This window comes from Thamnophis sirtalis, unplaced genomic scaffold (genome assembly GCF_051295495.1).
Source record: "Thamnophis sirtalis isolate CommonGarterSnake01/CBP01778 unplaced genomic scaffold, rThaSir2_p1.2 scaffold_12, whole genome shotgun sequence".
Classification (NCBI taxonomy): Eukaryota; Metazoa; Chordata; class Lepidosauria; order Squamata; family Natricidae; genus Thamnophis; species Thamnophis sirtalis.
The window spans coordinates 60,137,931-60,160,259 of record NW_028261392.1 but is presented as its reverse complement, the minus strand read 5'-3'; the positions used below and the strand labels follow the sequence as shown (position 1 = coordinate 60,160,259).

The window sequence follows — 22,329 nt, the reverse complement described above, 5'->3', positions numbered from 1 at the left end:
ACAAAAGAGCTCCAAGGATTGCTTTTACCTATTACTTCCGGCTTCCTGGCGGCCGCTGTTGCTATGGGAACCTACGACGCCTTTTGCGTGGGCTTTTCCGGTTTCCTGGCGGCCGCTGTTGCTATGGGAACCTACGACGCCTTTTGCGTGGGCCCTTCCGGCTTCCTGGCGACCGCTGTTGCTATGGGAACCTACGACGCCTTTTGCGTGGGCCCTTCGCGGAGACAAAAAAAAAAAAAGCCCCGCCCAGGAACTCAACCTGCCTCCCCCACCCTCCACGCATGCGCGCTTGGACGCCTCTCCAGACTTCTGTTTGCTTGATTCGGTTCCCGATTCTTTAAAGCAGTGTTTCTCAACCTTGGCAACTGGAAGATGTCCGGACTTCAACTCCCAGAATTCCCCAGCCAGCATTCGCTGGCTGGGGAATTCTGGGAGTTGAAGTCCGGACATCTTCAAGTTGCCAAGGTTGAGAAACACTGCTTTAAAGAAAGCCGTTTTGTTTGTTTGATTGATTCCTGTAAGGCGCAGCGAGAGATGCAGCGAGCACCGTGAATAAGAAGCGGCAGGAACTTAAAAGTACTTAATGCCGCCCATTTGGGGGACTCCTACAAGAAACTGCATCCAGACACGTGAATGCATGGTTGGGATGAGTGTCTTCGAGGTTCCAGATAGAATCCTTACGTGCATTTTAATGTTCCAAGGGTTGACTTCATAGTTGTCTTTGCAATGAAGCGAGGCGTGGAGTTCTCCGAGCTTGGTTGCAGACGTTTCGTTACCCAACAAGCTAAGTCATAGTGGGCAACACACATACTGATATTATAGGTCAGTGGTCTCCAACCTTGGCAACTTTAACTGCAATGATGATTGGGAGAGAAACTAAGATATTATTAAAAGTTGATTTAGTCCAATAGCAGTAGACTTATATACCGCTTCATAGGGCTTTCAGCCCTCTCTAAGCGGTTTACAGAGTCAGCATATTGCCCCCAACAACAATCCGGGTCCTCATTTTACCCACCTCGGAAGGATGGAAGGCTGAGTCAACCCTGAGCAGGTGAGATTTGAACCGCTGAACTGCTGATCTAGCAGTCAGCTGAAGTAGCCTGCAGTGCTGCATTTAACCACCGCGCCACTCCGGCTCTTAGTCCAAGTTCCTAGTTTATTCTTTTCCGAAACTGGCTATTGTTTGAGTGAATTTGCAAATGAATAGGGAAGTTAATATTGCACTCGATTCTGGGGTTCCACCACAAAACCGCGGAGGACAAAATCGCGCTCGACGAAAGCGCGCAGTTGACGTCATCACAGCGCGATGAAAACATCGCGCTGTGATCGAAAAATGTAAAAATAAAGCGAAAACCTTACCCTAACCCCCCCAAACCTAACCCTAAACCTAACCCTAAACCTAACCCTAAACCTAACCCTAAACCTAACCCTAAACCTAACCCTTAACCTAACGCTAAACCTAACCCTAACCCTAACCGTTACCTTTATGTGAATCGGCTTGCTTTAATTTTAATTTTATTTCAATTTTTAATTTTTTTCGTCGCGCTGTGATGACTTCAAATGCGCGCTTTCGTCGAGCACGATTTTGTCCTCCGTGGTTTTGACGGGTCACGGATTCTGGGCATAATTCAAGCTACTTTTCATGATAATACCAAGTCACATGTTTTTTTATTATTCAAAAACCATTTAGCTATGTCAGAGGTGTCAAACTCGATTTCATTGAGGGGCGCATCAGGGTTGTGTTTGACCTGGGGGGGGATCGGGGCTGAGCATCGCCAGCTCTATGTCACTCTTGCCCATGGCGGCCAAGTGCTAAGGCAGGACTTCACTCAGAACCGTGATGGCGAACCTATGGCACATGTGCCTCAGATGGCATGCAGAACCCTCTCTGCGGGCATGCGATTTGTTGCCCCAGGTCAGCTCAGTGCATGCACACGCGCTTCCCACCAGCCAGCAGATTTTTGCTGTACTTGCATGGTGGCGGGGCACATCCGGGAGATGTGCACACGTGCATGAGTGCAGGGGGGGGGGGTTTCACATGCGCATGCGTGGGGGGGCGAGGGAGCATGGTGCTCCCTCCTATGGCCCGTTTTTGGTCCCAGGAGGCTGCAGGGAGGCCTACTAGGCGCAAAACGGGGTGCGGGGGAGTGCATTATGGGGGGCGCTTTCAGCACTCGACAACAAAAAGGTTAGCCATCACTGCCTCAGACGCTCCCTCACTCTCATTATAATCTTCCTTCCTTCATTCTTTCTTCTTCCTTCCCCTCTTTTAATTTTTCCTTTCTTGCTCTCTTCCCATCCTTCCTTCTTTTTCTTTGTCTTTCCCTTTCTCCTTTCCTCCCGTCAATTCTTACTCAAATGGAAAAGGGGAAACATTTTGTTTTGCTTTGTTTTGCTAGCCCTCTGCCAGCAAAAATGTAGCTCTCCCCCCACCCCACGACCTCCATTTTTGCTGGCAGAGGAGGCTATCGTGACCATAAACAGCCCGAGAGGGACGGACACACACACACACACCAAGCTCCGTTTTTGCTGGCAGGGACACCGCGAGCCAGTCCTTTGCTGTTTTTAGAGCAACCCCGCGGACCAGATCTAAGCCCCCCATGGGCCAGTTTTGGCCCTCAGGCCTTGAATTTGATACCCCTGAGTTATGTGTTCTCTTTATCTATCTTCATGCTGTATTCTTTAATTGCAGATCCTATCGTATTATAGTTTGTCTTTAGAATGGAAACAGAAAATTGAATTTGTCTTTTAAAGAAACGAGATTAAAGAGAGACACAAAACTTTTTACCTTAGAACAAATTTAGAAGAACACAAGTTTTATTTCAAAGTAACAAATTCAGTATTCTTTCTGTAAATGTTATTGGATTTGTCCACCACGTAATTACCAAATATAAATAACAAGCATTCCGTGCCAGCAAATCTTAAAATATATACAATGATTTTTTAGGAAAAGCTGGTTTCAGTGTGAAAACTTTCAGTGTGAAACTAGTTCTATTAATATGACATAATTTAAAGGTTTTAATTTATATCAGTCATGTAAAAGTCATGTCTTATATCAAATCTTCCAAGGTTTCCTTCAGCTTGTCATCTTCTAATTTTTTTAAAAAAAAACAACAACATAGTATTGAAACGTGTCTGTTTAATTTTCAGAAATCAAAGGGTATTTCAAATATATTTGCAGAATGAAAATCTTCCAGTTGCCCTTTTAATATATATCAAGCTACTTTTATCCTGGAAAAAAAGATTAACTCTGGTGCTCTGTGGTTACATTAAATCATTTCAGTTAAGTAATTAAAGTTATACTACAGAAAACAAATACAGTACGAGTTCAGTTTGACAAAATTAGACAAAACAGAGAGAAAAAAACAATCAGTATCTATAATGCACTAGAGAACCATGACTCAATTATGAAATATATATATAGACTGTATTTATTTTCCCCATCTCCAACTTTTTTATTTAATTGTGTCACAGCCCCAATGCCTTATGAATAGTTCCGTGACCCGTCAAAAGCGCGGACGACAAAAGCGCGATCGACAAAATCGCGCCTTTGACGTCATCACAGCGTGACGAAAAAGATCAAAAAATTCAAATAAAAATTAATAAAAATTAAATTAAAGCAAGCCGATTCACATAAAGGTAAGGGTTAGGGTTAGGGTTAGGTTAAGGGTTAGCTTTAGAGCGTTAGCGTTAGCGTTAGGGTTAGGTTAAGGGTTAGCGTTAGGTTTTCCGTTACTTTAACGGTTAGGTTTAGGGTTAGGTTAAGAGTTAGGTTTAGGGTTAGGTTTAGGGTTAGGTTTGCGGGGCTTAGGGTAAGGTTTTCGCTTTATTTTTACATTTTTTGAACTTTTTCGTCGCGCTGTGATGACGTCACAGCGCGCTTTTGTCGAGCGCGATTTTGTCCTACGCGCTTTTGTGGTGGAACCGAATAGTTCACATTGACTAGTGAAACAGAGTTCTCTAATATTTATCCACAGGCTATATATCAGCCCTTGTAGGGTATTAACTGTCAGCTACCAATATAGTGATTATGTGTCACATTGGCAAAAACATGTCTCAGGGTGTTCCATACCTAATCCATCCCATTATTACTTTCAAAGGAATGTTACTGAGCAAACTGCTATTTTAAAAAGGACACTGAAGTTTTCCAAATCAATGGTTTTTTTCTCAGTTCTTCAATGCTAATTATGATTTGTATCACTGCAGTGGTCATCAATAAATGTAATAATAATGGGCATATGACCACAAAAATAATGGGCATATGATCACATACTAATAATGTTTGTAAATAATTTAATACTGAAGATATTATGCTCATAGTTGAGAAAGACTAGCTCACAGAAATCTAATGCATGAAACTTACATTTGCTGGCTGAATGAATTTTTATTGATAGGGGGAAAAAACTGTCTATGATTGCAAACAAAGAGAGCTTCACTTCCAAATTCTTTGAACTAAGATCATAACAAGGAAGAGAAGGTAGTATAAAATATACCTTTTATGGCAACCTCTTTTTTTAAAAAGTATCATACAATTGTTAACTGGGTTAATAATATCACATTTAAATTGGTCTTAAATGGCAACCTTTTTGGAAAAAAAGTATCATACAATACTGGGTTAATAATATCACATTTAAATTGGTCTTAAACTAAAGAGAGAAGGAAAGTTTTAAACGCATTTCGTTTTAAATTCTGTGATCTTCAATAGAACACATCATCAGTACAGAAACTGGTCCTAGTCTGAATGTTAATGGAACCCACAAGGCTGCCCCTGATAACTTTGCTATAAGCTTGCCATGTAATTTACAACAAGTTTAGTACTTAACAATGTTCTTCTATTAACAGTTCAAAAACTAAAAGATAAATGAAGCTGGTAATAAATGGCCACTCTTGTGTCGTCAGATTATTAAGAAACTAGGCATCAAGGGAAGTACTAGACGGTACAGTCAATAACACTGGGCTTACTTTAATTTGAAAGAAAAATACTGAAAGATGTCAAAGCAAAACGTTAGACACATTTTTCACAATACACTATTCGTACAGGCAATAATTTTACCCTTCAAAAGCAGTGTTGGATCGTGCCCAACTTTTATTTACCCGAGGCCAAATTACAATTTCTACTAATATCCGTTGGACGGCTGCATCCATAGAAATCACATATTTATATTATTACTATTAGGGGAGAAGCCCCCTTGTGGCAGGTGATCTGAAACCAGGTATTAATACATTCACTTACAAGGGAGGGATATCTTTGATTCATCACCAAAGAGGGCTCTCAGTAACATATTTCAGCAATCCTTTATGATATGGTTTAAGAAATAAAATAAATTGTAAAGGTACCTTAACTGTTCTTTATTTTTTCCCCCCCTTAACCCATATCTGTTTTTTTTCCCCTCAGGTTCTGGACAAAAGTAGCAGCTGGCTTATTCGTTCTGCAGTACAAATACTGTCCAAATGTCCCATTTCAAGTGTGATTCTGATAAAAGAGTTATGCAAATAGTCACTATTATCCAGATCACACAATATTATTTTTTTAAGGAAACAATTGGTAAAAAGGAATAGTACACAGAGAACTATTTGCAATAAGCAAAACAACTAGAAATTTCTTCACTAACCTTTTAGCAGATTTCATGACCAGCATGGAAATGGCTCATATTGGAATAGCTAAGAATGAGAATAATCTATTGGGCCTTGTTACAGGTTTAGCTGCCTAGTGCGCCAAAATGCCATCATTTTCCAGAAATACATACAATTTCCTTTTTAAAAAAAGGCTCAACACATTTATATCATTGGACCCAATCTGTTATCGTTTGACTAAAGAGCATCTTCTGATCTCGGTTCTAATGATAACTCCCAGAGGTCTTCATATCTTAAGGGGGCAAGACCAAGAACGTGGTTTCACATAATCCAGGAAAGTTGGCTAGAAGACACAAGAGGAACAGTAATGTTAGGCAAAAAAAGTATAGAATACTTTGCCTTGTCTAGCACCAGAGGTGGTTTCCTACTGGTTCGCACTGGTTCGATAGAACCGGTTCGTCAAATCTACCGAACAGGTTGAAGAGGTTCCACCAGTGGACCCGGAAAGCAGGCCACACCTACAGAAGAGGTTCCAAAAATTTTTGAAACCCACCACTGTCTAGCACCATCCAATAAACCATATTTACTCACACAATAACCCAAATATATTTTCATTTGGTAACCAGGAAATGCAAAGAATTTATAGAGAACCCTAGGATTCTCATAAATCTACAAGACTCTCCTTGCTAATAAAAGTCTTGACAGACTTTTTGGAGGAGAAATCAAAATTGCCATCACTTCCAGGTATTTCTCATTCAGATTCAAAGTCAGATCCAAACCCTCTGTTTTGAAATTGCTCCATCTGAGATTGAACTTCAGTAAACTTATATGAGGATAAAGCAGCAACTCTACCTGGATACAGAAGCTTTTACAAACTTCTACAGTCCAGGTACCAGACTTGGGAATTATACAATGACATTTCACTCATACACAGTCTCATTGTATGCATGTACTTATGAGATGTGTTCTGGCACTGCAAACCACAACAGAAATGGTGAAAATCCTAATGAACAGAGTGGAACCTAAAGCTAGTGGAGAGTCTAAGAAGTTAATAGAATGAAGAAATTACTAACTTCCATACGCATGTAGTTCCTTGCGGTTCACCGATAAAAGGGCGAATGACAAAAGCGCGCCCGACCAAACCGCGGTGACGAGTTCTAAAGCGCGCCGACAACAGCGCACCGACAGAAGCGCGCTGTACACCTAAATCTAACCCTTACCTTAACTTAAATCGCGCTGCTGTCGGCACGCTGTTGTCGCCGCGTTGATGACGTCACGGTTTTAGCACCGCGGTTTTGTAGGCGCGCTTTTGTCGTGCGCGCATTTGTCGGGTCACGGTTCCTTGTTACCTTCCTGCCTTACCTCCCAAGAATGCATGATCTTAATTTTTCTAGAACTGGAATGCCAGCTGAGAAATTCATAATGTATATATAATATTTTTTTGGAGTTCTTGTCTCTAAATTAATGGCTCTCAATAGCAACTGAACCTATTCTCATTACAAACATATTACTCACATTTTCCCTGGGACAGTACTGACGGGCATATAACTCTTGCCCATAAAGGCAAATAAGGACACCTTGGCCAAGGAAGAGGGACGCCCACATGATGATGTTAAAAATGGGGTTTTTCCGCCGGTCGTGGAGAATGAAGTTGAAAACCACTGAAGGAAGGAAACAACAGTTTAGATTATAAACCCTACTCCCCCCCTCTAGACCCAAATGCATCAGAACATTGTTGCAATGATAAAACATGTTTAATACACTACAAGGCCAGTCAGTCAAGTTGAAAATTAACAACGTAATTTGAATTTTATACTCCAATATGGAAAAATTAAAGGCAGAACACACAGCTATTAAGAGGAGGAAGAAAGAACCTTTCACTCTACTCTATCGTCTCCCCACCCCCTTTTTTCAACTCTCACAATGTTCTCCAGCAAATCTTGGACATTCTTTACTCACACCATCTGTTTTCCAATGAGTACCCTACATCTAAGATATTCCCACCAAACAACTCCGTGCTCAGCCTCAAAACTGGCTCCGGAAAAGAGGAATGACATCTGAGATCAGAAATGATTTCTGGATCAGAGTTTATAAATGCTAGCCATGCTGGAACCTCACCAATATGACATATTGCAAATTTGCCATTTATTATTCAAATTATTTCTTCCCCTCAACATTTTGCTATACTGCCAAGGGATATATTTAATACTTACTTCCAAAACACAGGAACAAGGAGAACATGACTGGATACAGGTAACCCAAGCAAATCGCCAGGGTATATTCATGTACTGCAGCGGAAACGATGAAAACTGACAGCATAGCAATTGCTTTGAATTTTTTTCCAAAGAACTGAGGTTGACAAACAAAGAAAAGAAACAATGTCCAACAGTTAAATATATATATATGACTATATATATATGACTATATATATATATATATACTTAAAGTCACAACCCCTGGTATGCCCAAGTGTGGGAGGAAGGTCACACTTCCACTCTCTGTCATTAGGCTCGTCACAAGAGTCCATCCAGACAGAAACCCAATATTTTTACTGTTGCCTTTGTTATATTTGTGTTTTTATTTGTGCTGATAAATAAATAAAGGAAGACTAGTATAGATCTATTTCAAGCTATTTAGCTCTCATCAGCTAGCCATATCCTTACTGGGATTCGAACCTGTGCTCTATTGCCTCCCAGGCAGGGAGTTAACCATTTGAGCTACAGAGAACGACTCCTTTTATCAGCCAGCCAGGGTGGGAGGTATATACTTAAAGTCACAACCCCTGGTATGCCCAAGTGTGGGAGGAAGGTCACACTTCCACTCTCTGTCATTAGGCTCGTCACAAGAGTCCATCCAGACAGAAACCCAATATTTTTACTGTTGCCTTTGTTATATTTGTGTTTTTATTTGTGCTGATAAATAAATAAAGGAAGACTAGTATAGATCTATTTCAAGCTATTTAGCTCTCATCAGCTAGCCATATCCTTACTGGGATTCGAACCTGTGCTCTATTGCCTCCCAGGCAGGGAGTTAACCATTTGAGCTACAGAGAACGACTCCTTTTATCAGCCAGCCAGGGTGGGAGGTATATACTTAAAGTCACAACCCCTGGTATGCCCAAGTGTGGGAGGAAGGTCACACTTCCACTCTCTGTCATTAGGCTCGTCACAAGAGTCCATCCAGACAGAAACCCAATATTTTTACTGTTGCCTTTGTTATATTTGTGTTTTTATTTTATTCGAGCACAGGTTCGAATCCCAGTAAGGATATGGCTAGCTGATGAGAGCTAAATAGCTTGAAATAGATCTATACTAGTCTTCCTTTATTTATTTATCAGCACAAATAAAAACATATATATATATATATATATATATATATATATTTCTTCAGCTTCTAGAAATCATCCAAAACTTCCTATTAGCAGTTTGTACAGAAATTTATAAATGTAGACTTTTTAAAAATATTGTTTTCTGTTGTGGCCCAGCAGGAGCCGTTGGAGCTGCCACCAGACTCCGACAGCGAGGGGCCCTATGAGTCGGCTCTGGAGGACCCTGGACAGGGTTCCGATTCCGAACAGTGCACACAGAGGCTGGTTGGCCACCAGGAGGCACCTGAGCCTTGAACCAGTGGGGAGGAGACAAGGGAGAGTGGGCCGGACGCCAGCAGTGAGTTGTTCCTGGATGCCCAGCACTGAAGAGCTACTAGGCATCAGGAACAGTTGTGCAAGTACAGGAGATAATTGCACTCAGCCGGTGGTCATTAGGCTCCTCTCCAGACTATAAAAAGACTGCTTGTGCACACACCCCTCTTGCAGAAGTCAACGCATTGACTAAAAGTTGGAGAACTTTTGTAACTAGCTTGGCAGGCTGGATTTCTGCCAACGCTTGTCTGAGTTGCTGCCAAGGTCCTTATCTGTTTGTTATGCTTGGCTTTCAGCCACCGAGGTTTTTATTTTCTTGCTAATAAAGTACATTCCAGTTAAGCTTATCTCGGCATTTGTTACTGGACGGAGGAGGGAGTCAGAACAGTTTTCTATCAGGAGGTACACTAATATGGGCTTCTTTAGAAGAAATAATGGTGTAAACATAGAACAAAATAAATACAAATGTGATATTTCTCTGAAGAGAGAGTTTCCATTAAGTTTTGTACTTAACTTAAATACATGTGTGTATCAAATAAAATAGTTAAATTCAAAATGTACGGATGTACTGCTTCCTTATGGCAGGGAGTGTTCTTGGGGAGTGATGAGTGAAGAATGCTGGGAATGTCCTCCAAGACTATCATATACGACTATCATCCCAGCTGCCAGCTAAAGTAAATAGGCACCTATAGGCAGAAGTGATATAGGAAGAAGCTGGAGTAGGAATTGCTTTAGAGACAACAGCAAAACTGTCATTTCATTCTGTGCAGGAGGCGGCAATGGTAAACCACTTCTGTATTTTGTCAAGAAAATCCCATGGATAGAAAATCTTGGAAGAAAATCTATCTAAAGCGGTTACTTAGAATTGGCATCAACACAATTAGTCAATTACTTATAAGTCTGCTGCTCACCCAAAGGAAATCTCTGTAGGCATAGTAATACAGCCAATCGTGTACTACGATATTCCAGGTTCGGTAATAGTTTGAAAAAGATGTAGAATTCCACCAGTCCTAAAAAAAAGGTGTAAAAACAGAGAATGAAGTTCAGAATTGAGGACCACTATATCAAGGATCTGCTGCTGTTCAAATATTTCAATAGCACCCAAAATATAATCTTCAGATCTCTTAAATCGAGAGATGTTGCCACTTTAAACCAGTTAGTGCAGTGCAGGGGTGGGTTTCAACCGGTTCGCGGCGGTCCCTGCGAACCGGTTGGTCGGCGAACCCGGAAGTAAGTAACTTCCGGGAACGGCGAAGGGCGCACCCGCCCGCGCTCCTTACCCGGTTTTGACGAGTTCTGCGCTTCCACGCATGCGCAGGACGCATACAGCGCCTGCGCGATCCTCCAGGAGCAGCTGGAGCGTCGCGCAGACGCTAGTACGCATGCGTGCACCGCGCGCGTGCACGAGGATGCCACCGGCTGGAACGGGGCAAGAAACCCACCCCTGGTGCAGTGGTAGTGCAAAAACTGGGAACCTGTGAGTTCTAGTCCCACACCTTAGGCAAAAAGCCAGCTGGGTGATCTTGGGCTATCCAGTCATTCTCTCAGTTGTAGGAAGGAGACGAGGGCAAACCTCTTCCAAATATTCCTTGCCAAGAATGCTGCAGGGACTAGTCCAAGCAGTCAACAGACTAGCCCAAAGAACGAAAAAGAAAACAGTTGCAACTTATATTTCTTTTTTTTTTTTAAATACTTAATCCGGGTATTGCCGGGGTCTGTATTTACACTGGAAAAGTTTTTAAACAGGTTTTTGTTTGGCAAAGGATGTCAAAGTTGATCCAAAGTTGGTTTCTACTCAAGCAAATCCTTCCCACTTACGGATTCTGGACTCGTTCAGAACGAGTCTTATTATTTCTTATATAAGCATAAAAAAGCAAGTTAATTTTAACTTAAAATTAAAAACAGGCTGCACCTTCGGTCTGTTCAGTGTTCCAAGTATCCTAATGATGCCTATATAACTTATATTTCTAACCTATTGAAATACTTTAGAATGGAAGCATTCAACTTGATGTTTCCAGAACTGTTGGACTAAATGACCCATCGGATTTTGTTGGAATAGTCAGTGAACAGGAATAAGGTGAGGTGTGACCCCCAAAACATATGGAAGACCCCACAAAACCCTCCCAATATAAGGAACATATTTCAAAAGATCTCACCATATTCTTTAGGGCTTGTCCCTAAAGATCTATCTATCTATCTATCTATCATCTATCTATCTATCTATCTATCTATCTATCTATCTATCTATCTATCTATCTATCTATCTATCTATCTTTCTTTCTTTCTTTCTTTCTTTCTTTATTAGACTTATATACCGCTTCATAGGGCTTTCGGCCCTCTCTAAGCGGTTTACAAATTTTTTAGCAAATTGAGTCAGCAACGTGCCCCCACAGTCTGGGTCCTCATTTCACCCACCTCGGAAGGATGGAAGGCTGAGTCGACTTTGAGCCGGTGAGATTTGAACCGCTGAACTGCAGATCACAGTAAGCTGAAGTGGCCTGCAGTACTGCACCCTAACCACTGCGCCACCTCGGCTCTTCTTTGTAGGGAAAATACTATGAAGTAGATTTGCTAGGGCTCAAAAACTACTTTTTTAATCATTGTTTTTAGGCTGCCCCAGAAACTGTTACAAGCTTCAAGAAAACAGCAGGTTCAGACAAGCTTCTGTAAGACCATCTGCCATTCAAAGACTTCAGCAATTGCTAAGACTAACAAAGCATTTTTTGCTTTCTGGACCATGCCAAACTACCGACATAGTAACAGACAGTGTAAAGTGTAAACACATGGCAATTATGTCTGTCTCTCAGTCTAAATAAAGGAATAAACAAATGTAACTCAGTGCATAACATGCATGTACATCAGAGGTGGGTTCCTACCAGTTCGCACCTATTCGGTAGAACCGGTTCGTCAAATCTACAGAGCCGGTTAGAAGAGGTCCCACCAGTGGACCCAGAAAGCAGGCCACACCTACAGAAGAGGTTCCAAAAATTTTTGAAACCCACCACTGGTCCTTGGATATGATTATTCTACACTATCAAGCTCATATTTATAAAACTCAATGCCTCTGTGAAAGGTAAGGATGACTATTGCGTTTGTGGTGCAATCAGAACATTGCGTGTGTTGAAGTTGTTTTAACGCAAACCAAAGATGCCTTTTAAAAAACAAGTTTACATCCTATTCTTATGCATGCCAGTGCTGTGTGTGATGTAATTTAAGGTGGTTCTGACAAGTGTCGTCGGCATCTTCATATCCGCTCACATGGATGGCAAGCCACTCCCATCCGGTCACATGGGCGGCAAGCCACTCCCACAAGGGAGGCCACACCCACAGAGTAGGTTCAAACAATTTTTGAAACCCACCACTGATGTACATATAGCACAAGTACTACACATCATTTCTTTTTAAATGGGCACCTTTCCCTTTCCTGCCCATTGTCAATTTCTTGCAGTTGTACAGTTGTATAGTTGCAGTTAACCCTTCAAAAAAGGCTGGGAAGACTATGCACTTCTGGGCCTCAGTTACCTGATAAAACATTCTGTCAGCGAAACGGAGCACCTCAGCAAAAGCATTAAGCCAGCAATGAAGGAATGCGAAGAAGGTCAGGAACAGAATCAATACACCTAGGTAAGAATTAAAGGGGAAAAAAGCAAGTTAATTTTAACTTAAAATTAAAAACAAGCTGCACCTTTGGTCTGTTCAGTGTTCTAAGTATCTTAATGATGTCTATGAAAACAACAAGTATGGCCTCTCGTTTTTAAGGATTACTTGTAAGAGTTTACCTTCTGGGGTAGCATTTGAATGAATAGATTTCAGGAGCATCTCAGCATCTCAATGCATCAGTGGTGGGTTTCAAAAAATTTTTGAACCTACTCCGTGGGTGTGGCCTCCTTTGTGGGAGTGGCTTGCCAGCCATGTGACCTGATGGGAGTGGCTTGACGGCCATGTGTTTTCTCTCTCTCTCTCTCTTCCCTTCCTTTTGTCTCTGTCCCTTTTTCCTTTTTTTCTTTCATCTCTCTCTCACTCTTTCTTTCTTTTTTCTTTCTTTCTTCCTCTTTCTCTCTCTGTGTGAGTCTCTCTGTGTGTGTGTCAGTGGTGGGTTTCAAAAATTTTTGGAACCTCTTCTGTAGGTGTGGCCTGCTTTTTTTTCTTCTTCAGTAAATGTGTTTTTATTTTCCATTTTCATTTCGTACAGTCACATATATACTGTGCATAACCGGGGCCATATAACATTAAACAATAAACACAGCCATTCCTCTTGTCAACAATACCCCCCAAAATACAAACCCAATGTACCACTTCGACACTTCATACACCCTTTCTTTCGCCCCCCTCTCCAACTTTCCTTCTTCCCTCCAATATTCCCCTCTATCCTACTTCCCCTCCCCCTCTATCACTCCTCTCTCCCAGTACACTCCCTCCCTTCCTTCTCACCCTCCCTCCCGTCCTCTCTCCCACCCTCTCTACCCCTCTTTCTTCTAGCCCTCTACTCCTCCCTTCGGTGTATTTCTACTATCTATTAATATATTAATATAGGTGTGGCCTGCTTTCTGGTAGAACCTCTTCTAACCGGTTAGGTAGATTTGACGAACCGGTTCTACTGAACTGGTGCGAACTGGTAGGAACCCACCTCTGCAATGCATGTTGAAAAGTGGGATTTGGTTATGAGGGCAATACTGCCGTGTGCAAAACGGGAGAAAGGATGAAAAGGAAACAAGCAGAACAAGTTGACCACTAGGTGTTTGGGAACAAAGTTTAACAATAAGAAAATAGGAAATGTTTTATATATTTAAAACATCTGCTTTGAAGAGTGTTCACTTCAACAAGTAGTATCCTTCCTGTAAGTAGATGATTACTTAGTAGTCAAGAAGAAATATCCACAGTGGTTATATTATCTGGCCATGGTGATGGCCACCTCCTCTGCAGAACATCCACAAAGCACTGCCACTATCTCTATAGACCAAGTAGAATGATGTCTATTGGCTGGTGGGAGGCTACCGGTGGCAGTAGGTGGTCTCGCAGGTACCCTGGGCCCAAGCCATGGAGCGCTTTAAAGGTCTTAATTAGTACCTTGAATCGCACCCGGAAGACAACCGGCAACCAGTGCAGGCCGCCTAAAAGGGGTGCAACATGGGAGCACCTAGGTGCCCCCATGATAACCCGCGCAGCCGCATTCTGGACCAGTTGAAGCCTCCGGGTGTTCTTCAAGGGCAGTAACTGCATTGCATTCAAAAGCTTTGAAGGAAAGACCCACAGGCTGATTGACAGGAGCTCACCTGGAAGAATAGAGTTGAAGATGCAAAGAACTAGTCCTCGTAGACTGAAGTGTCCCAGGCTGTAATTCCGATACGTTGGAATACAGAGTCTTACAAATATGTAGTAAGCATAGAACAATGAACCAAGAATCTGATGAACAAGAGGATAAACCAAAATCAGTTGACAATCAAAGAAATTTGGAAGGAATCACAGGGCAAATTTAAAAAAAAAAAACTGTTGACCATCCATCTCCACCTCAAGTGACTTTTGTTTATTTTACTGCTGCTTAGAATCTAATTGTTCTAGAGGTAGACAGAAGGGTGGGAAATATACTTCTATAAACAAAGAAAATTAGAGAACCTAAACCTCTCCAGTTGCCTTAGGGCAGTGGTGGGATTCAAATAATTTAACAACCGGTCCTCTGCCCTAATGACCAGCTGGGTAGGCGGGGCTCGGTGGTCATGTGACTGTTTGGGCATGGCCAACTCAATGTCACTCAGGTCGATGGGCGCTTCGCCTTAGCTGTTACAATGGTAATAAGGGAGAGGCAGTTTCTGTAAGCAGGGCAATAAAGATTAGGCTAGAAACAACACCAGAATGTTTCCTTCCTGCCTTCCTTACAGGATTAGCCCTGTAAAGTGGAAAAAAACAAAAGGAGATTTCTTCCAACAATCGGTTCTCCGAACTGCTTAGAAAGTTACCAACCGGTTCTCCCGAATAGGTGCGAACTAGCTGAATCCCACCACTGCCTTAGGGCTACAATTCCATATTCTGGAGAGGCTTTCTATAAGTTGCCTCTGGTTTTGCTTTCAGAGTTCTCAGTAGGCAAAAGAAAAAGTGGCAGAATGCTTCTGATCACCCTTCCAACATGTATGTTGGTGGTCTGGACATATGAACAAATGATGGGGTGGACTCTTGAGAGACCGCCTCCTGCCAATTACCTCCCTACGACCTATTAGATCACACAGATTAGGCCTCCTCCGAGTTCCATCCGCCAGTCAGTGTCGACTGGCAACTACGCGGAGGAGAGCCTTCTCAGTAGTAGCTCCGACCCTTTGGAACGATCTCCCCGTGGAGATTCGCACCCTCACCACCGTCCAGACCTTCCACACAGTACTCAAGACCTGGCTATCCCGTCAGGCCTGGGGATAAAGATTCTAATCCGTCCCCACCCGAATGATGAATGAATGTTGTGTTCTATTTTTTACTTATGTGTTGTCTCATGTCTTGTCTTGTATCCCCCTCCCATAAATTGTAAGCCGCCCTGAGTCCCCTCAGGGAAAAGGGCGGCCTATAAATAATAAACAAATAAATAAATAAAACAGTGAGTTAGTTACTATCTATGATTTAGTTGCCACAGGAGTTAACTAAGGGGACTAAAGAAAGAAAAAACCAAAAATTGGAAAAGAAGGAAAGTCTAGTTATTAAGGGGACCCTTCCCACATATGACTAGCAAAGTTGCCAGAACCGATGGGAGTGGGGAGATATTTTTTAAAAATCCCTCAGCTTTGCTGAGGTGGCGCAGTGGTTAGAGTGCAGCACTGCAGGCTACTTCAGCTGACTGCAGTTCGGCTGTTCAAATCTCACCGGCTCAGGGTTGACTCAGCCTTCCATCCTTCCGAGGTGGGTAAAATGAGGACCCGGATTGTTGGGGGCAATATGCTGACTCTGTAAACCGCTTAGAGAGGGCTGGAAGCCCTATGAAGCGGTATATAAGTCTAACTGCTATTGCTATTGCTGAAGGATAATAGCTATGGATCCCCAGCTCTTCATTAGTATTACTATTTACATGTGCATTTTCTCAGGATCTGGAGGAATATACTCAATAAACGAACAGTTGCTTTGAAAACCAAGATAGCTCTAAACATTTTCTAGTACTATTTCTATAGTTTCTGAAGACTCTGAAAATGAATCCTAAAGGACTGGTTCTGGAAATAGATTCAGAAACTGTTCAATGAAGAATCTGAACCGTTTTCTTTTTGCCGACCTCAAAATAATACAAAGGTTCCAATTCTGATTGTAATTTCAACATATCTAGAGGGCTCCACATCATGGAAGGCTAGAATAAGCCAGCATCTTATGTTGGGCTTGTAATAAGCAGTTTGACTTTCCCTAAGAGAAGCCACATATTTACTAGGTAGCAAAACAGGCTCTGATTTATAGCAGGGGAAAATAAAGTGATATAGATATACACAAACAAGACAGCTAATAAGTACCTTTATGTCTAAGGAATGTTTTCCATCCAGGAAATGTCAAAAAGTCACTAACCTGTGCAATCTTGGTAGCCAAATAGCTCCATCTTATTGTGGGCGTTCTGAAAAGAATATGATATCACATTTTCAGTTCTCAAATGGTTTGGTATTATTCCACGCCATATTTTTAGCAAGTGTAATTAAGGGGCTGCCCTTGAAGAGTGTTCGAAGACTTCAGTTAGTCCAGAATGCAGCGATCTATTTCAAGCTATTTAGCTCTCATCAGCTAGCCATACCCATGTTGGGTTTCTGTCTGGATGGTCTCTTGTGACGAGCCGAAGACAGAGAGTGGAAGTGTGACCTTCCTCCCATATTTGGGCATACCAGGGTTGTGACTTTAAATATATACCTCTCACCCTGGCTGGCTGATAAGGAGTCGAGCTCTGTAGCTCAATGGTTAACACATCTGCCTAAGAGGCAATAGAGCACAGGTTCGATTCCCAACATGGGTATGGCTAGCTGATGAGAGCTAAATAGCTTGAAATAGATCTATACTAGTCTCCCTTTATTTATTTATCAGCATAAATATATATATATATGATTTAAAAATATGTGATTTGATATCTATTGCAAGTGATGACTATGGAAGGGATGCACAGAAATTTTATAACCCAACTGACACACTTTCTATAATTTGTAATGGAAGATGCTTCTATGTTTTTTGTTTTTTTGTTCTGTCCGATTGTGTTTGTTCAAAAAAAATTTAAAAAATCTTTTTGTTTTTTTAAAAAGAACTCTGTGAGGTCCGCTGAGCTGAGAGTGAGTGAATAGCCTCAAGTCACGTAGTTGGCTTTCATTCCTAGGGGTGGGACTAGAACTCACAATCTCCTGCTTTCTAGGCTGGTGCTGGCTCTCTAGTTACATCTGGGCTAAAAATGAGCAATACTACAAGCAAATGCATACAACACCAATCCTTTCACAACAGAAATGAAATTGCCAGATGCAAAGTTATTCATTACCTGGGATATTCATCTCGGTAAATAAGAGTGGGAGCAAAAAGAAAATACAGATACTGGGAAACTTTAGGAAGGTGAATAGAATCTGGAGGAAAAAGAAAACAGAAGTGTAATTTGGTACTAGCACATATAACATATGCACAAAAATAAACATGTTCTACCTTGTTCCTGGCTCTTATTAATTCTGAGTACAATGATGCTTCTTTCATACTGTTCTGCCTGAGTAGACAAGTCCTATATCAGTGTTTCTAAAAGTCAGCTGTGTAGACTTTATTTCCCAGAATTCTGGGAGTTGAAGTCCACACAGCTTAAACTTGTTGAGGTTGAGAAACACTGGTGTGTAAACCAGTCCCATCTAATAGAGTGCTACTCCCAAAACAACAAAAAGGACAAGGTGGCTTTATCCCCGACACCTGCGATCAGTAGTCCTTGACTTATGACCACAATTGGGATCAGAACTTCCACCGCTAAGCAAGGTGGTGGTTAAGAGAGTAGTACCTCGCTTTATGATTTTTTGCTATGGTTAAGTCAGTTACTGCAGTTATTAAGTGTATCATGCAGTCATTAAGCATTGCTTGTCAGAAACTAACTGGAAAGTTTGTACATAGTGATGGCGTGACCCCGGGATATTGTAACTCTCATAAAAATATGCTGGTTGCCACAGTGACGTGTGGTGAGGTTTATGGCTGGTGAGGCAAGGAGGCAAAAGCCGCCGTATGTTGGACACAGGGGCAGAGCTTTTGGACACCCCGGCGCTGTGTCCACCATAGAGGTGGGATGCTCGTCTGCCATGATGAAAATGTAAAAATGTAAAAGGAAAAAGGCAAGAGCTGCTGAGGTCAGGCTGGGTTAGCTGCTGCCAGAGTCCCCAATGGATGACTCTGCTTAACTGTTTAAAAAAGCCTCTTAAAAAACCGCCCTCTACAGGAGGAGGCAAGAGAACCACGTGCCTCATCTACATAAGGAATTTTTTGGCTTTTAACCCTTGCTTAACTCTGCTCGAGTGATCATAAAGTCAGACTAAATGAGGCACGTGGTTCTCCCGCCTCCTCCTGTGGAGGGCACTTTTTTAGAGGCTTTTTTAAACATTTAAGCACTAAGCAGAGTCATCCACTGTGACTCTGGCAGCAACTACCTCAGCCTTTTTCCTTTTAATTTTTTTTTCTTTTCATGATGACAGTGGTGAGGCTCTGCCTCCCCTGCCTCCACGTCACTGGATTGCCAAGCACCCAAATGTTGATCATTTGGGGTTATGCTGTGTCGGTTGTAAATGCGAGGACTGGTCTTAAGTCACTTTTTTCAATGCCATTGTAAACTTTGTAGTCACTGAATGAATAGTTGCAAGTTCAGGACAACCTGTCTAGAATTAGCACAAGGGACAATTACTCACTTGACTTTTGAGGAGTAGCAGAGATTATTCGGGGAACATTCTCCCTGACAAAAGAGTGAGCTTTCATCACAAAACGTATCTATAAATAAAACGACAGGTAAGATCGATTAAAAAATAATAATAAAATGGAAGGAAAAGGGCAGATATGGAAATGAGGTAAGAGGAAAAAAAATACATACTATATATCAAAATTTCAATTTTTAAACATAGTATTTAGCCGTGCCCACAAGGAAAAATCTTGAAAAGTTATTCTGTTATATCAAGAAAGGGCCAGCACACAAGCAGATGCTATTCATCCAGGAGTGTAAATTCAGCAAACTCTCGTCTTTCCACAAAAGAGGACATGTTTTGCTGCACTGGTTACTTAAATAATCCAGAGTTCATGTATAAATACATTCCAAATGCTTGAATACGACAGAATAACCTTCGTATCCTTAAAATGTATCATTCGTTCCAAAACTATATTAATAAAATTATAGCTATTCTACTGAAATGGAATGATAGTGGGGAAAATCCAGACTGTAAATGACCAGCATTGGGAATTCACTGACAATTTCTTGAGAAGACGACTCACAAACATCTTTTTTTCAAGGGTACTGAGAAACCCTGTCCCTTAAGGATGAATTAATCCAGCCACAGGTGGCCTTGAACAGCCAGAAAAGCACGGATCGTGTTCAAAGACGATCATGTCTCAAAAACTGTTTCCATATCCTTGGGTCCAACGGGATCAAACTGTTCCCAGATAACCAGGTAAGTCAATTCCCTAGACAATCTCCATAGGCCTATATCACTCTTGGCCTTCAACTGGGAACAAATTCAGGCAAATGTATCCACTAGATGCACACGAAATTCCTCTGGCTGATCCTAGAACTGTGATTGCGCGCATGCACTGCCTTGTGGGTGCACGTATGCAGCGACAAAAAGGTTAGCTATCACTGTCCTAGAGCTAAACCTCCGAACAGAAATTAAATCCTTGAGTTCTAGATTCTAATAATGACCATCCAAACAAAGATGCTCTATATATGTATATTCCAAAGATGCCCAAATTGGAAAAGTAACACAAATTGTTGGCTTTTTATGCATAGTTTTTCTATGTATTTGCATTATATAACTATTATTATGTATTGCTTTTTAAGTTTTTTAAAATGATAAACACATATAACCCTAGGGGATTGTTGTTTCCATAAAAATGTTACTTTTATCCCTTCAACTATAGAAATCAATATTTCAGTAATATTTACCTTTACTTTTATTTTCTCCATTAACTCATTGGGTTCTAACCATATAAATAAGGTATCATTTTACTTTTGTGGTTGACATATTGACATCTTTCAGACACAAAATTTTATAGGTATTCCTTTTGAACTTCACATATTTGTCATATGGTATTTTTGGAGATGAACATTGGGATTTTCTGCTAAATGGTAGATTTTTCCCAATGACCCCTGTTTAAAAATAAGCTGTTTTGATTTATGTTTTTATTTTGAACTGGATGAAAAACAGCATTCCACCCACATACAAAAGGAGAATTTGTACTTGTTTTCCTCTAATAATCTACATATTTCTGCGGGAAAAAGATTTATGCCTTAAGATTTTAAAAGCTACAAGTCCAGTTCCTTACATCCACTTTACAAATAATGAAACTCACCTGTTCGAGTATAATTATAAATCGAGAGGCTGGCGGTAGATCATAAGCCAATACAATGTAAGTTGGTCCAAATCCAAGACAAACTGTTTGGAAAATCACAAACAGTGCCCCAAATAAAGTGGAACGGATGATCTTGTGGGAGGAGTTATGGAACCCCTGGGCCCACTGGACAAAGAGGGCGTAGGGCACAAGTAACGTGGAGAAGAACATGCAAAGCCAAGTTGGAACGACGATGGAAATTTTGCCAAAAGAGTAAACGAGGAAATCAAATTCTAGCACAAGCCTTCAAAAACAAACAAACAAAGAAAACAAAAATATTAATGGAATTTCATTCACCAGGCAAAGATATAATATTTGGGGTGCGATTGGGGGTGGGGGAAAGGAATTAGGAGCTATTAAAATCAAGACTACATGGGGCTACCCTTGAAAAGCGTTCGGAGACTGCAGCTAGTCCAGAATGCGGCCGCACGAGCGATATTGGGTGCACCGAGGTACACCAACGTTACACCTGTCCTCCACGAGCTGCACTGGCTACCAATTAGTCTCCGGACGCAATTCAAGGTGTTGGTTATTACCTTTAAAGCCCTACATGGCTTAGGGCCAGCGTACCTTCGAGACCGCCTACTGCCACATACCTCCCAGCGGCCAGTAAGATCCCACAGATTGGGCCTCCTTCAGATGCCGTCAGCCAGACAGTGTCGGCTGGCGGGCCCCCAGAAGAGAGCCTTCTCTGTGGCTGCTCCGACTCTTTGGAATCAGCTACCCCCAGAGATCCGGACCATACCCACTCTCATGGCCTTCAGGAAAGCTGTAAAAACCTGGCTGTTCTGGCAGGCCTGGGGCTGTTGACCTCACTGTTGAGGTCCAGCCTCGATTAGAATGAATGTATGTGGTGTTGTGATTTTAAACTGTTTTTTTTCCTTCTCTTTTTTGTAAGCCGCCCGGAGTCCTTCAGGATTGGGCGGCATATAAATTTTATAAATAAAATAAATAAATAAAGAAGACTGACAAAATAATTTTACGTCTGATTATTTTTTTAAAAAATACAGGACCCATAAGTAGACAGAAACTTTAAGATACTTCTACACTCACTCAAATGAGAGATATAAACGAGACTGGAAAAAATGGATTGACTATATACAAAATAAATACGGGACCAAGAAATTCCAGATAGCCTATGCTTAAGATCAGGAATGATTTAAATTGTTTAAAGTTAGCTCAGCAAGAAGAAGCTAAGGTCAATGTAGAATGTCATTAATTTCTTTATTTCTTTTTTCTCCATAGATTTTAGACTGTGTTTGTTAAAAATCCATACCGTGTACGGGTTCTGGGAAGTCGGGGGGGGGGAGGAGGAGGGGGGTGAGGGGAGTTGGGGAGGAGGGGGGCTGGGGGGGAGGGGGAGGGAGGGAGGGGTATACATTAGGCTAGACAAGAATTTGGTGGTAAACTAGAACTATTTTGACACACAAAAAATTGTACTTCGATGTCTTACTGATTGAGGAATGATGAAATGTTTGTTTTAAAAGAAATAAAACTTTTGAACCGGAAAAAAAAAGATACTTCTAATAATATTAAGCAGTCTTCATTACTTCAGTGTGGACCGGATATGTTGGCTT

The 22,329-nt window shown here is 41.5% G+C and overlaps 1 protein-coding gene across 2 annotated transcripts in view; it reads right to left on the bottom strand.

Annotated features, from left to right (window-relative positions):
• Positions 1–4,401: 4,401 nt before the first annotated feature.
• SOAT1 (sterol O-acyltransferase 1) overlaps positions 4,402–22,329 on the bottom strand; it is a 49,500-nt gene continuing 31,572 nt past the window's right edge. For both annotated transcript variants that reach the window (XM_087726840.1, XM_087726841.1), the window contains exons 7-16: positions 20,714–20,996; positions 19,066–19,144; positions 17,679–17,760; positions 16,736–16,781; positions 14,488–14,617; positions 12,737–12,834; positions 10,126–10,224; positions 7,788–7,923; positions 7,090–7,235; positions 4,402–5,917 (exon numbers count right to left, since the gene is read on the bottom strand). In XM_087726840.1, the coding sequence (XP_087582966.1) occupies positions 5,861–5,917; positions 7,090–7,235; positions 7,788–7,923; positions 10,126–10,224; positions 12,737–12,834; positions 14,488–14,617; positions 16,736–16,781; positions 17,679–17,760; positions 19,066–19,144; positions 20,714–20,996 (1,156 nt within the window). In that variant the 3' untranslated portion in view covers positions 4,402–5,860. The remainder of the gene's footprint in view (positions 5,918–7,089; positions 7,236–7,787; positions 7,924–10,125; positions 10,225–12,736; positions 12,835–14,487; positions 14,618–16,735; positions 16,782–17,678; positions 17,761–19,065; positions 19,145–20,713; positions 20,997–22,329) is intronic.